General features: G+C 41.8%; 1 protein-coding gene across 1 annotated transcript; it reads right to left on the bottom strand.

Moving 5' to 3' along the window:
* Nucleotides 1-6,491: 6,491 nt before the first annotated feature.
* LOC139478848 (2-iminobutanoate/2-iminopropanoate deaminase-like) lies at nucleotides 6,492-14,108 on the bottom strand. The gene is made up of 6 exons (XM_071261512.1): nucleotides 13,986-14,108; nucleotides 12,255-12,360; nucleotides 10,189-10,243; nucleotides 8,696-8,764; nucleotides 7,788-7,843; nucleotides 6,492-6,629 (listed from the first exon to the last, which is right to left on the bottom strand). The coding sequence occupies exons 1-6, from the start codon at nucleotides 14,048-14,050 to the stop codon at nucleotides 6,570-6,572; spliced, it is 411 nt and encodes a 136-aa protein (XP_071117613.1). The 5' UTR covers nucleotides 14,051-14,108; the 3' UTR covers nucleotides 6,492-6,569.
* Between the last annotated feature and the right edge of the window lie 211 nt (nucleotides 14,109-14,319).

The raw sequence follows: 14,319 nt of genomic DNA, 5'->3' as shown, positions 1-14,319 counted from the left end.
ACAATAAAACCGTTTTGTGTTCAGCAAAAATGAACATGGTGCAGAGTTTTACTACCACCTTCGCGGGTTTATTTTTGAGAGCATACAAGCATCGACTGATCCAGAGTAGCACAGCAACTACTGATTTACAGAAGCGGGTTGTTCTGTTTTGTCTGTACAATACACGGAGTTAACAGGCCTATTAGTATCACTAGTGTTAAGACATGGTGAATACCGCGAACAAAGCCATGTGCCGAATCACTTCCAGATCGACTAGACCACCCCCGTCTAGTTGATAGAGCGTCTACCGGAGAGTGGAAGGTCGGTGGTTTCACCAACCAAAAGATGTTAAAAGGTAGGACTCGTTATTAACCTGACTGGCGCTCGCCATGATGGGAACTAAACAAGGACTGGTCAGCTCGGTGTATGGTAGTCATAGTGGTATCTCGGTGGGCACCATGAAAAGCAGCCTGGTTCCCTGGGTATGCTGCGCTGGCGCTACACTGTTCAGTGTAGCGCCAGCGCAGCATACCCAGGGAACCAGGCTTATATCAGTGAAGACTAGTACAAGCAGCCACACACAGATACACACACATAGACGCAGACACACACATGGGTGCAGATGCACGTCGCTATAGAAGTGCAATGTTTTAAATTAATACCCATTTAGGCTCACCTCCAGGTTGACTAACCAGTACTTATGACATAAGAATATTGCGTGGGGCGTGTGAGTGTATTGTCGCCCGGGACTCTCCATCTAACATGTCCTCGTCTAAATGCATATGGAAGTGGACGGTCTCCAGGTGGCGTCATTCCTCCGCGACATCAACATCAACAGACGTTCTTGGCAACCAGGCACAGGGCTCACCATGTTATCAAAGAGTGGCCACACAATGGATTATATCACCAGGCAATGGACGTCACTCTATCTTCTTCCACGAAACAGTATCCACGTCCTGACACGTGTCATGAATATATATGTGTGAATGTGTGTGTTTGTGTGTATGTGTGTTTGTGTGTGTACGCGAGAGAGAAAGAGACAGGGAGAGACACAGAAACAGAGAGAGACAGAGAGTGAGTGAGTGAGTATAGTTTTACGCCGCTTTTAGCAACATTCCAGCAACATCACGGCGGGGGACACCAGAGAGAGCATTAAAAAAAAGTGTTTTCCTCACAAACATTTTTATTCAGTCCAGCAGCAAGTTACATTGGCAGCTACACTGGTATTGCACACACCACAATGGGAATCTGGATAAAATAATCCATCGTTCTATTGAAGCGGAACAGAGATCCCCGTCTCATTCTCTTTCTTGTGAACGAGTGACAGATCTTACAGGAACGCTAACTTGACAGGTTGTCATGACTACACCCCATCGGACCTTGTCTGGGCACACTTTTGCGTCTGTTGAGTGCATGGGAGACATCAGTCGTAACGTTTATGACCAAGTTTGTTTGTTGTTTAACGCCGCACTCAGCAATATTCCACCTATATGACGTTGGTCTGTAAATAATCGAGTCTGGACCAGACAATCCAGTGATTGACATCATGAACATCGATCCACGCAATTAGGATACGATGACATGCATCAACCAAGTCAGCGAGCCTGACCACCCGATCCCGTTAGTCGCGTCTTACGACAAGCATAGTCGCCTCTTCCGACATTATGACCCAGTACTATACTCTACAATGTATCTGTTGTCTTACTCCCAGTGACCTGGTTCTTACCGCTATGAGTCTGACTATCCTTAAAACATGTCAACAGCAGTGAAACAAAGGTAATTATGCATAAGAGCGTATTTGCATTTTGCGGTTAGATTAGTTGTTTAAGCTGCAACGGCTCTAAGATATATACCGGCCGCTTCATTCAGTTAGAACCTGAACTATTTAGTCGTGTGTCGTTTACAAATCAATAATAGTACCAAACAGAGTGAGTGAGTTGGGTTTAACGCCGATTTTAACAGTATTCCATTTATTTAACAGTTATATCACGGCGTGTCAGCTTAATGTGGGAGGAAAGCCCGAAGTGATGCAGGTCTCCGACGTTTACCACTTCGGTGAAACCCACAAGCACGGGTATGGTGCTGACAAACCTAGAAACATAATCGGGGCGAACCGGGATTCGAACCCACAATCATAGGTTTCTGGTGCGCCCAAGGGACGCAACTCTGCACAGCAAATCGCGGCGCCTTACCAAACAGAAGTGACAAATGTCAGACAAATTGCCTGTATCATAATGGAGAAAACGTTCCATGATTCTCGCTTCCTCTGCTGATCAGCGACCGAGTCAAGGCGTGGACATCCCAATTGGCTTCATTACCGCCATTCATGTCCCACAACCTAAAGTGGTAATAAATCAATATTATCGGACGGAATAGTCTGGATATCATTTATAGCCCGGTAGCTGGCCTGAGTGTGCGACACTCGACCTACTTATCACTGTCCAGTGTGTCTAACGATCAAAATGTATATGTGAGTGAAAACAATTTTATTCCTTCTGAAGCTAGTTTCGTTGTTAAATTAATTCCTGTACTGTAGTGATCACATTTAAAGTAGGTATAGGGTTTAGATCTATTAAGTGTCAGCTAACCACTAGGACATGTAGAGTGAGTGAGTGAGTTGGGTTTAACGCCGCTTTTAACAGTATTCCAGTTATATCACGGTGTGTCAGCTTAAAGTGGGAGGAAAGCCCGAAGTGATGCAGGTCTCAGACGTTTACCACTTCGGTGAAACCCATGAGCATGGGTATGGTGCTGACAAATCTAGAAACATAATTGGGGCGAACCGGGATTCCAACCCACAATCGTAGGTTTCTGGCGTGCCCAAGGGCCGCAACTCTGCACAGCTAGCGAATCGCGGCGCCTTAGACGACTGGGCCACCCGTGCCCCCTTGACATGTAGAATGTACACGTACCATAGTAACAATTATATACTTCAGCATCAAGGACACCTCAGTACCACACAGATGAACTTCAGCATCAAGGTTTGTTTATTTGTTTAGTTTGTTTGTTGGTTGTTTAACGCCACACTCAGCAATATTCCAGCTGTATGATGGCGGTCTTTAAATAATCGAGTCTGAAGCAGACAATCCACTGGTTGACATCATGAGTATCGATTTATGCAACTGGGATACAACGACATGCATAAATCAACCCATGCTTGCCGGAAGAGGCGACTAACGGGATCGGATGGTCAGGCTCGCTGACTTGGTTGAAGGGTGTCATCGCATCCCTACTGCGTGGATCGATGCTCGTGATGTCAATCACTGATATGTCTGGTCCAGACTTGAATATTTACAAACCGCCTCCATATAGCTGGAATACTGCTGGGTACGGCATTAAAGAACACACAAACAACAAACAAACAAAACATGCATTAATCAAGTCAGCGAGCCTGATGATCGAACTTCAACATCAGTGTACATCTGTACCACAAAGATGAACTTCAGCACCAAGGATACCCCAGTACTACACTGATGTACTTCAGCATCAAGGATACCCCAGTACTACACTGATGTACTTCTGCACCAAGGATACCCCAGTACTACACTGATGTACTTCAGCATCAAGGATACCTCAGTACCACACTGATGTACTTCAGCATCAAAGATACCTCAGTACCACACTGATATACTTCAGCATCAAGGATACCTCAGTACCACACTGATGTACTTCAGCATCAAGGATACCTCAGTACCCTACTTATATACTTCAGCATCAAGGATACCTCATGACCACAATAACATTCTTCAGCATCAAGGATACCCCAGGACCACACTGATATACTTCAGCATCAAGGATACCTCAGTACCCTACTTATATACTTCAGCATCAGGGATACCTCAGTACCACACTGACATACTTCAGCATCAAGCATACCTCAGGACCAAGTTGATGTACTTCAGCATCAAAGATACCTCAATACCCTACTTATATACTTCAGCATCAAGGATACCTCAGTACCACACTGACATACTTCAGCATCATGGATACCTCAGTACCACACTGATGTACTCCAGCATCAAGGATACCTCAGGACCACATTGACATACTTCAGCATCAAGGATACCTCAGGACCACACTGATGTACTCCAGCATCAAGGATACCTCAGTACCACACTGACATACTTCAGCATCAAGGATACCTCAGTACCACACTGACATACTTCAGCATCAAGGATACCTCAGTACCACACTGATGTACTTCAGCATCAAGGATACCTCAGAACCACACGATGTACTTCAGCATCAAGGATACCTCAGAACCACACTGATGTACTTCAGCATCAAGGATACCACAGTACCACACTGACATACTTCAGCATCAAAGATACCTCAGAACCACACTGATGTACTTCAGCATCAAGGGATACCTCAGTACCCTACTGACATACTTCAGCATCAAGGATACCTCAGGACCACACTGATGTACTTCAGCATCAAGGATACCTCAGTACCCTACTTATATACTTCAGCATCAATGTACCTCAGGATCACACTGATGAACTTCAGCATCAATGTACCTCAGTACCACACTGATGAACTTCAGCATCAAGGACACTTCAGTACCCTCTCCAGAATCTCTACAGGGGCTATACAGGGAATCATTACATTTTGCAACAAACAACAACGACATGCTTAAGTAAATCTGTTTATTGTGCAACCTCCACCTAGTAAACAACAGCTGCCAGCACTGATTATTGAGATAAGATCCCATGGAGTATTCTTAAACATTGCCACCGGCCTCCGAAATTAATACTGATTGTATCGAATTCCTTTCCATTATAATATGACACAAAGAAAATCTTTTCATAAATAATACCGATCGAAAATAATTTCCATAAAAACAAGAACCCCCAGAATAATGTAAGTAGTCTAACACACAAATCATAACAACTGATACTGGCCTTCAACAAACAAACCATTGACTAGTGATTTTGGCCTTTCACAAACTCCAAGATCTGATCAAACTTCAGCGAGGTGCATGAACCCTAATATCAGGTTTGGATTTATATTACATGAATAATGAGGACATTCCAATGTGCATAGTACCTGATGCACAAAAACTCTGCTGCATACACAAGAACCCTCTGTGACAGGCATACATCTGAATGTTCTACAATGCTGAAACTACTTTTCTGGGAAAGTATCTTTACAACCTCCAATACAACAATAATGTCCAGAATCACAACACACATTTCAAATTAAATACCTCTAAAAATATAAATCTATCAAACAGGATTCATAACAATGTGAAGGTGTTCATACGTCTTTTAAACAAACCACCAGTAAAATAGTCATACAAAACTTGCCACCATATTGACACTGGAAACTGGTACTTGACAGTTGAACCTCATCGTGGAAAAGATCATCCTACAGGTACTTGAGCCATCTCGTAGTGAATGCCAGATCCTTCACTTCATTAGTTAACTGTCTTGTGACAAGTTGGGATTTCAGCAAGCCCGAGCATACCAAATAGAATAAAATTTGTTAACGATGATATGGTATATCATGGAGTTGTCAAATAAAAGTTGGAAGAAAACCTCGGGTGGAACAAATCAGAGTCAGTTAGCACCGTAGGGACACCCACAAGTATGGGAGGACGTTCAGTAAGATATGCTGGCTATTTGGCTAATATTGCATACATTCAAGCAAAATCTCTTCAGTCTTAATTGAGCACTGGTAGCGTAATATATTCTGGTATTAATGCATAAGTGTTTGTTGATGGTCTCTGCAATATTCAAGCTATACAACAGCTGCCTCTAAAACTCAAGTCTGTACCAAATCAATGAGTCACTCCAATCAAGTATAGGTCATTTGGGACCGAACTAACCTAAATTCTGGTCCCCAAGAGGATTGATGAATTAAATTCAAACATTAATTATAACCAAATGAGAAGAATTAACAAACATTGGATCACAGATTTATATTATAATGTCGTATTATGGAATTTGTATTAACAGAGCTCCAGATAAGCTTTTGGTGTTGTGGGTATTTTACCCATGCATTTTAAAATCACTGGGTATCAGTAATTCTATCTGGGTATTCAAATTTCTGTTACCCACTAGTTTTTACATTTGTGGGTACTTAAGTTAAACATTTAAAAACACTATTCATCTAGTCCCTGCAAACTGGTGTCATGTGGGTTTGAGAGCTTTATAGGACTCAAAAATACCCAGTACTTCACAAGAAAGTGTGATGGCAAATGATCACGATGTAACTGTCATCGTGGAGTTTGGCAAGGTTGACAGAAAGCCCGTTTATAATTTCAAAATAAGTTGCTGATTTGCTTATCGAATACACAGGGTTACTTCACAATATTTTGATGATATGCATAAGTTTTATTTTTGTAGCGTATCTGTAATGTTCATTGCGTAATTGATATGCTTGGATTTTATTTTACTGCATATTTCTGATGCGTATTTTACGCAGATACGCAGCTTATCTGCAGCTCTGTATTATAATGTCAAATTATGGAATTTGTATTTAGTCTTCTCTCTTGTGACCAGACAGATGACCACATGACTGTGAGTGGAGACTATTGGCTGGTAGGTTAGTCAGGATGACAGTCACAGTCTGGCACTGGAGCCTAGTCACTGAGCATCTAAAATGTTGCCCACAACGGCGATGGCCTCGATCTCAACCAGTGCACCCTGCAACACAAGTCAGAATGTGGGTCATTCTCAACATTACCAATGTGGTGTAAGTTCTTCTACTTCGTGCAAAGCTTATGAATAAAGAAGATGAACCTTGAGATCAGTTTCCTGAAATAATGCTGTTAGTCACCTGGGTACAATGGCATCATCCAGACTGCACATTGTTATGGGTCCTCCACTCACAGGACAAGGGGACCCGAGAAGGTCCGGGGTAGAAAAGGTCTTCAGCAACCCACACTTGCCGTAAAAGGCAACTATGCTTGTCGTAAAAGGTAACTAACGGGACGAGGAGGTCAGACTCGCTGACTTGGTTGATGCATGTCATCATAACCCAGTTGCATGGAACAATGCTCATGATGTCAACCACTGGATTATTTACAGACCGCCGGAATATTGCTGAGTGCGGCTTTAAAAAACAAACAAACAAACACATCACGGGACAAGGGACATGCTAAAGGTCAAAATGGTTACTGTCAAACCCATTGTGAAGTGACCTAGATATGCATCTACCCAAATTTCGTTTTATATCATGGTGACATCTTGATAAGCGTCCGAGGTCAATTCCTATTAATGGGACCTCCCAGTTACTGGCTATGGCTACATTTCTTTCAATATGTGTCTCCTTTCATTACCTCTATACCCTGGATTATTTAGTCATATTTGTATAAGAGTGAGTGAGCATGATTTTATGCCGCTTTTAGCAATATTCCATCAATATATGGCAGGGGACTCCAGAAATGGGCTTCATGTGGGGATTCGAACCTGGGTCTTTAGTGTGATGAGCGAACGCTTTAACCACTAAGCTACCCGACCGCCCCTCCATTGAAGACTTAACCCTCCCAGATGAGGTTAGTTGGTTGGTTTGTTGTTTAACGCCGCACTCAGCAATATTCCAGCTATATGACGGCAGTCTGTAAATAAATCTGGACAAGACAATCCAGTGATAAATGTCATGAGCATCGATCCACACAATTGGGATCGATGACATGCATCAACCAAGTCAGCGAGCCTGAACACCCGATCCCGTTAGCCGACTTTTACGACAAGCATAGTCACCTTTTACGGCAAGCATGGGTTGCCTGTTCCACCCCGGAATCTTCACGGGTTTCCCAGATGAGGATAAAGCGAATGAGATAAAGAAATTCCAGAACATACCCTGGGTAAAGCAGCTACTTGGAAGGCAGCCCTTGCTGGCTTGTTGTTGGAAAAATCTGCAATAGGATTGATAAAGAAATCTAAATTAAAAAACAAAAACGAAATTGATCAACAAAAACACTAAACAAATTGACATATGACAACTATTATTTAAGGGTTTTACAAATAGCTTTTGTTGATTTATTTTTTTGTCTTTTAATGCCGCACTCAGCAATATTCCAGCTGTATGACAGAGGTCTGTAAATACACAAGTCTGGACCCGACAATCCAGTGATTGACATCCATCTACATAATTGGGATACGTTGACATGTATGAAACAAGTCAGCGAACCTGACCACACAATTACGACAAGCATGGGCTGCTGAAGACCTATTCTAACCTGGATATTCACTGGTAAGTTTGTGGTGTGACCTACAGCATGTAGACACATCATGCGGAGATAATCTAACAAACATGTATGAGCGGCCATTTGGTCAAAAAATACAAAGTTGAAACAAAGGACAAAAGTACGCAATAATAGTCTCATGTTACGAATACAGAATGAATGTTACAAATAAAGGTCATTATTTACATACAGAATAATGAATTCAAAATACAAAACAATACCAATGAACAACTTGCATACAAAAGACATCATATGTAAAGAAAGAACAATGTGTACTGAAGACAATCAGTGCACAAAGAGGACACTACACTGCTACAGGAGAATGTTGACAATACAGAATGCCAGATGGCGCTGCAATTTGTAAAACATTCTGCGTTTAATCGGCTTGTCCTTTATTTCAACTTTGTAGGTTTTAACCAAATGGCCGCCCATACACATGGTCACACTGAACTCACCTTTCACTCATTTGCAGAATTCACAAAATGTCAGGATCACAGGAAGATGATGTTTTATTGGACTTACATTTGGCATAGACTTCATTGACAGCAGCATAGTCGTTGATATCCTTCAGGAGGACTGTTGTCTTCACCACTGTAACAGCAAGAATATGAAGTTAGTCTATTGTCCCTGCAACTATCTGAATTAACCTTACTGTCACAGCAACAATTTGAATTAACCCTATTGTCTCAGCAACAATTTGAATTAACCCTATTGTCTCAGCAACAATTTGAATTAACCCTACTGTCTCTGCAACTATCTGAATTAACCCTACTGTCACAGCAACAATATGAATTAACCCTACTGTCACAGCAACAATATTGATTAACCCTACAGTCTCTGCAACTATCTGAATTAACCCTATTGTCTCAGCAACAATTTGAATTAACCCTACAATCACAGAAACCATCGGAATTAAGCCTACTATCAAAAGCATCACAGACAACAACACTCAATACAATCCACAAACACCACATCTGACAGAGAGAATATCACTCGCCCATCATCAGTGGTTCCCAAGCACAGATTACAAGTCCGGATTGTAACATCTGACTTTGTTTGGCATGTAGCATCACATTCACACCATCATATTCTGAGAACTGACAAAACATATCAACTGTTGGCCCTACTCGCTGATGTTTGTTGTGTAATTCCTAACCTTCAAATTGATTTTAAGTGACGCTAAAGGACATTCAATTAAGGACAAACACTGCTACAGGGCATGGCGGTATAGCCTAGTGCCTAAAGTGTTTGCTTGTCATGCTGGAGACCCGGGTTCGATTCCCAACATTTATACAATGTGTGAAGCCCATTTCTGGTGTCCCCCGCCGTGATATTTCTGGAATATTGCTAAAAGTGGCATAACTACTCACTGCTAAGCCTTATCTATAGAAGGCACAGCAAATATGAATAATCCTGACGAGTCAATACTTTTACACATGACCAATGAGTGAGAACATACATACCTTAACACACGATAAACGAGACTTTGTGAGACTTCAACATGTGAAGTGAGTTAGTGAGTGAGTATGGTGTTACACCACGTTTAGCAATATTCCAGCAATATCACGGCAGGGAACTCCAGAAATGGGCTTCACACATTGTACCCCTGTCGGGCATCGAACCCGGGTCTTCGGCGTGACAAACGAACGCTTTAACCACTAGGCTACCCTACCGCCCCTCAAAATTAAAAGCTATACACTAGACTAACACATAGCCCCCTGATATAAAGGTATAGAAGAAATAGAAATATAGCCATGGCACTGTAGCTCACCTGGATACGTAGTCACCAGTTTAAAATGTTAACACAACATCCACTTCACAAAAGCAACTGTCAACGTCACTATTCAAAACCTTTCTGCATAAATAACTGAGACTAAAAGCATAAACAAATATGAAATAAGTAACAAATTTTTTCCAATGTTTCTAAAGCTGCAAGAAAGAATTTACTATTTTAGAACTGTTGTGCTACTCTGGGCTCCCCGTGTCCCCGGTGTAAGTAAGAGTTATGGACTCACCATCGTTGTAGCTGGAACCGCCCTCCTCCAATATGGCACCCATGTTCTTCAGGGCCTTCATAACAAATTGCAAAACTAAATTAAATAACGTCATTCAAATCTTTAACATACAATTGTAATGCCCCTCGTAAGAATCTTTAAACTTCATTGATAACTCCATTTATATCACGGGAAAACAAGTATATATCAATGCTGACCTGACAAGAGAAAAAGTACTTGAAAAGGTTTGGCCAAATCACATGACTGCATCGACATCAAATATTGACTCATCAAATCACCTGACTAAGTCTGCCAGAAAACAACATGCCATGCGAATACAGGTTTTGTACTACTGTCTTGCGAAGATCTAATTCAAATGCTCGATACAAGGGACGAAAAGGTGAAAAGAAGTACTTTATAAATGAATTTCAGTGCAATAAAATAAATTATGACTTTTGGCAAGGCCATTATGCAAAAGCAAGGACTCTCGAATCAAAAACTCAGTGAATTGTTCAGAGATCTGCCTGCGGTCACAGCCCGGTGAGACGTCAGACATCTGATCTCAGGCACGTAATATTCACATTAGTTCTATCTGAGAAAAATGTTTCAGTCATACCTCTCATCAGTGAGGGGGAAATGGGGGGAATCTAACACTAGCAACAGGACCATTATTTTCCAATACTGCTAATATCCTGGTTTTAGTAACATGATGTCAAAGTCTAAAATAACCTAAAATAACCTTCAGTATATCTACATCCTCAGAACTAAAAGGTGTTCCAATGTACACTACACTGCTTCATTGGTAATGGATAGTGCATGCTACTGGGTTTGTGTAGATAGGCTACAGGGGTTGTGTAGACAGGCTACTGGGCTTGTGTAGACTGGCTACTGGGTTTGTGTAGATAGGCTACTGGGGTTGTGTAGACTAGCTACTGGGGTTGTGTAGACAGGCTACTGGGTTTGTGTAGACAGGCTACTGGGCTTGTGTAGATAGGCTACTGGGCTTGTGTAGACTGGCTACTGGGTTTGTGTAGACAGGCTACTGGGCTTGTGTAAATAGGCTACTGGGGTTGTGTAGACTGGCTTCTGGGTTTGTGTAGACAGGGAACTTGGGTTGTGTAGACAGGCAACTGGGGTTGTGTAGACTGGCTACTGGGGCTGTGTAGACAGGCTACTGGGGTTGTGTAGACTGGCTCCTGAGGATGTTTAGACAGCCTACTGTGGTTGTGTATATAGGCTACTGGAGTTGTGTAGACAGGCTACTGTGGTTGTGTATATAGGCTACTGGAGTTGTGTAGACAGGCTACTGTGGTTGTGTATACAGGCTACTGGAGTTGTGTAGACAGGCTACTGGGGTTGTGTAGACAGGCAACTGGGGTTGTGAAGACAGACTACCGGGGTTGGATATACAGGCTACTGGGGTTGTGTAGACAGGCTACTGAGGTTGTATATACAGGCTACTGGAGTTGTGTAGACTGGCTACTGGGGTTGTGTAGACAGGCTACTGGGGTTGTGTATAGAGGCTAGTGCAGGCTACTAGGGTCATGAATACAGGCTACTGGGGTTGTCTAGACAGGCTACTGGGGTTGTGTATACAGGCTACTGGGGTTGTGTAGACTGGCTACTGGGGTTGTGTAGACAGGCTACTGGGATTGTGTAGACAGGCTACTGGGGTTGTGTATACAGGCTAGTGCAGGCTACTGGGGTCATGAATACAGCCTACTGGCGTTGTGTAGACAAGCTACTGGGGTTGTGTATACAGGCTACTGGGGTTGTGTATACAGGCTAGTGCAGGCTACTAGAGTCATGAATACTGCCTGCTGGGGTTGTGTAGACAGGCTAGTGCAGGCTACTTGAGTCATGAATACTGCCTGCTGGGGTTGTGTAGACAGGCTAGTGCAGGCTACTAGAGTCATGAATACTGCCCGCTGGGGTTGTGTAGACTGGCTAGTGCAGGCTACTAGAGTCATGAATACTGCCTGCTGGGGTTGTGTAGACAGGCTAGTGCAGGCTACTAGGGTCATGAATACAACCTACTTCTGTGCAGGTAACAGGGGTCAGGGGTCAAGGGTCAAGGGTCTACTGACCTGGTCAGTCTCTGCTGCTGCTCCCCCAGTCACTATCTCCATTGTCGAGGGCACAAACCCAATCTGACCCGAGATGTACATCGTTTTATCTGCTATCACCGCCTGACTGGAATTATATTTCAAAACTACGTTGTAAGCATACATCCAAATATTTCTCGGTAATCATGTTAAATGCCAACATCTAAAGCTTCCATCTTCTTGCAAAATTATGCAAAACAAGATGATTTTGAACTATTAAAGATTCTTCCTCCTCGCTCATCTACATCATATGAATGACTTATTTCTGTCTCACAGCAGTTGTGACACATGCATACACATGAATGCAATGAAAAATAGGTTGAATACGTAAAGAAAGAATAATGATGGATGTTTGTATGTATGTAAGTATATACGATATATTTTATAAAATACACTTCAACCATATACTTTTAACATTAACTATGCCTCCTGTTCTTATCATGCGGGGACGTCAAGTTGACTCCATCAGAAATCATCATTAATCCTGCAATCTGGCAACTATAGCCAAACTGACTGAAATGCCATCACATACATTCACAGCAGGTTGACATGAATATGCACTTAAAAATATATCTCTTTTGACTGATTGTTGGACTTGAGTGAATGAACCATTAGATGTAATATTGTGGCAATGAACATTTCTATCTCTCATCATTTATGTATTAAATGATTTGTTGGTCAGTTGTTTGGTTGGTTTGTTGTTTAACGCTGCACTCAGCAATATTCCAGCTATATGACGGCGGTCTGTAAATAATCGAGTCTGGACCAGACAATCCAGTGATTGATATCATGAGCATCGATCCACGCAATTGAGATCGATGACATGCATCAACAAAGTCAGAGAGCCTGACCACCCAATCCCGTTAGTCGCCCTTTACGACAAGCATAGTCGCCTTTTACGGCAAGCATGGGTTGCTGAAGACCTATTCTACCCCGGAATCTTCACGTGTCTGTATTAAATGAATCTCACGAATCTTTATTGCAATCATAAGTATGACTAGTAGCAACATTCATGCCAAGCTTCAGTTCACGCGCTCAGCATGCATCTTCAGAAGTGAATTGTTTGTAAACTTATACGTGTATAACTAATAATCGCTAAAATTGTAGATATAGCATTTATTGTACTTCATTGTGTAAAACATAATCAGTTATTTCCATCTGTTTGTTCATATATCATATGATTTATACAAAATAGCAAGCACCTTAAAAATAATTCTGTGAAATACATTTTAGAAATAATTATTTCCAAAATGCATTTCAATGAATTATTTTTTGACATGTTTTAAACAGATTATTACGAGTATTATGTTGCAATAATATCTTTCAGAAACACATATTTTTTCCACTACTCATCTTTTAAAAAATGATGGATGATATAATATTAATCAACTTAAAGATAACAAGGCCATATATCTACATTATGATCTCTTTGTGAGAGGGAATGAGAGTGGAGGTGGATAAGAAAAATGCTCCATGTGCTGTACCATACTTCAGTCAGTTCTAAGTATATATAACGTGAATGGAGATATTGGCTCCTCATTCACATAAGTAATACAAAAATGTGATGCAAGTTGAAATACTGCCACTTGTGGTATGCCAACGTGTATATATTTAGAGTTACTCGCCCTGGCAAAAAAGGGTTTGCAAATATATGTGTTTGAAACAGTCTGCTTGTATTGTGATGACATTACAAATAATTGCGTCTTAATTTACCTGTAAGGTCCAATTGCTTTAGGTGCAGCCGTCGCTTGGACCAATTTCCGTACAATGCCTGCCATTTTCAAAGAATAGTTAGAACGCAAAATGCTTGTCCCCGACTTGTCCTGTAGATGGCAGTGTAAAATATACGAGCTCCGGGCAGTGACACTGTCGAGCTAGTTTCAGGATCAGTCTGCGCAACTTCCACAAATAATTAATAGAGACGGAGCTCAGCCAACTGGTGTAATATAGGTGCCACGCACTGCGTTAGAGCTGAAGCGAAGGCATGCTTTCAGGTAAAACGAATATTTCATACATTTCAGCCGTCAACATATGACACAAAAAATAA

The sequence above is a fragment of the Haliotis cracherodii genome, unplaced genomic scaffold (assembly GCF_022045235.1).
Source record: "Haliotis cracherodii isolate W230 unplaced genomic scaffold, xgHalCrac1.p SCAF_4, whole genome shotgun sequence".
Taxonomy (NCBI): Eukaryota; Metazoa; Mollusca; class Gastropoda; order Lepetellida; family Haliotidae; genus Haliotis; species Haliotis cracherodii.
This window is presented reverse-complemented; position numbering and strand designations above follow the sequence as displayed.

Bases quoted from the DNA above. Each gene is read 5' to 3' on its own strand.
- LOC139478848 (XM_071261512.1), bottom strand. From the start codon at position 14,050: ATGGCAGGCATTGTACGGAAATTGGTCCAAGCGACGGCTGCACCTAAA. The intron at 7,844-8,695 runs GTAAGTCCAATA...ATCCTATTGCAG, and splicing joins CAATGAAGTCTATGCCAAAT to ATTTTTCCAACAACAAGCCA. The intron at 6,630-7,787 runs GTATGTTCTGGA...CTTGTGTTGCAG, and splicing joins AAGTAGCTGCTTTACCCAGG to GGTGCACTGGTTGAGATCGA.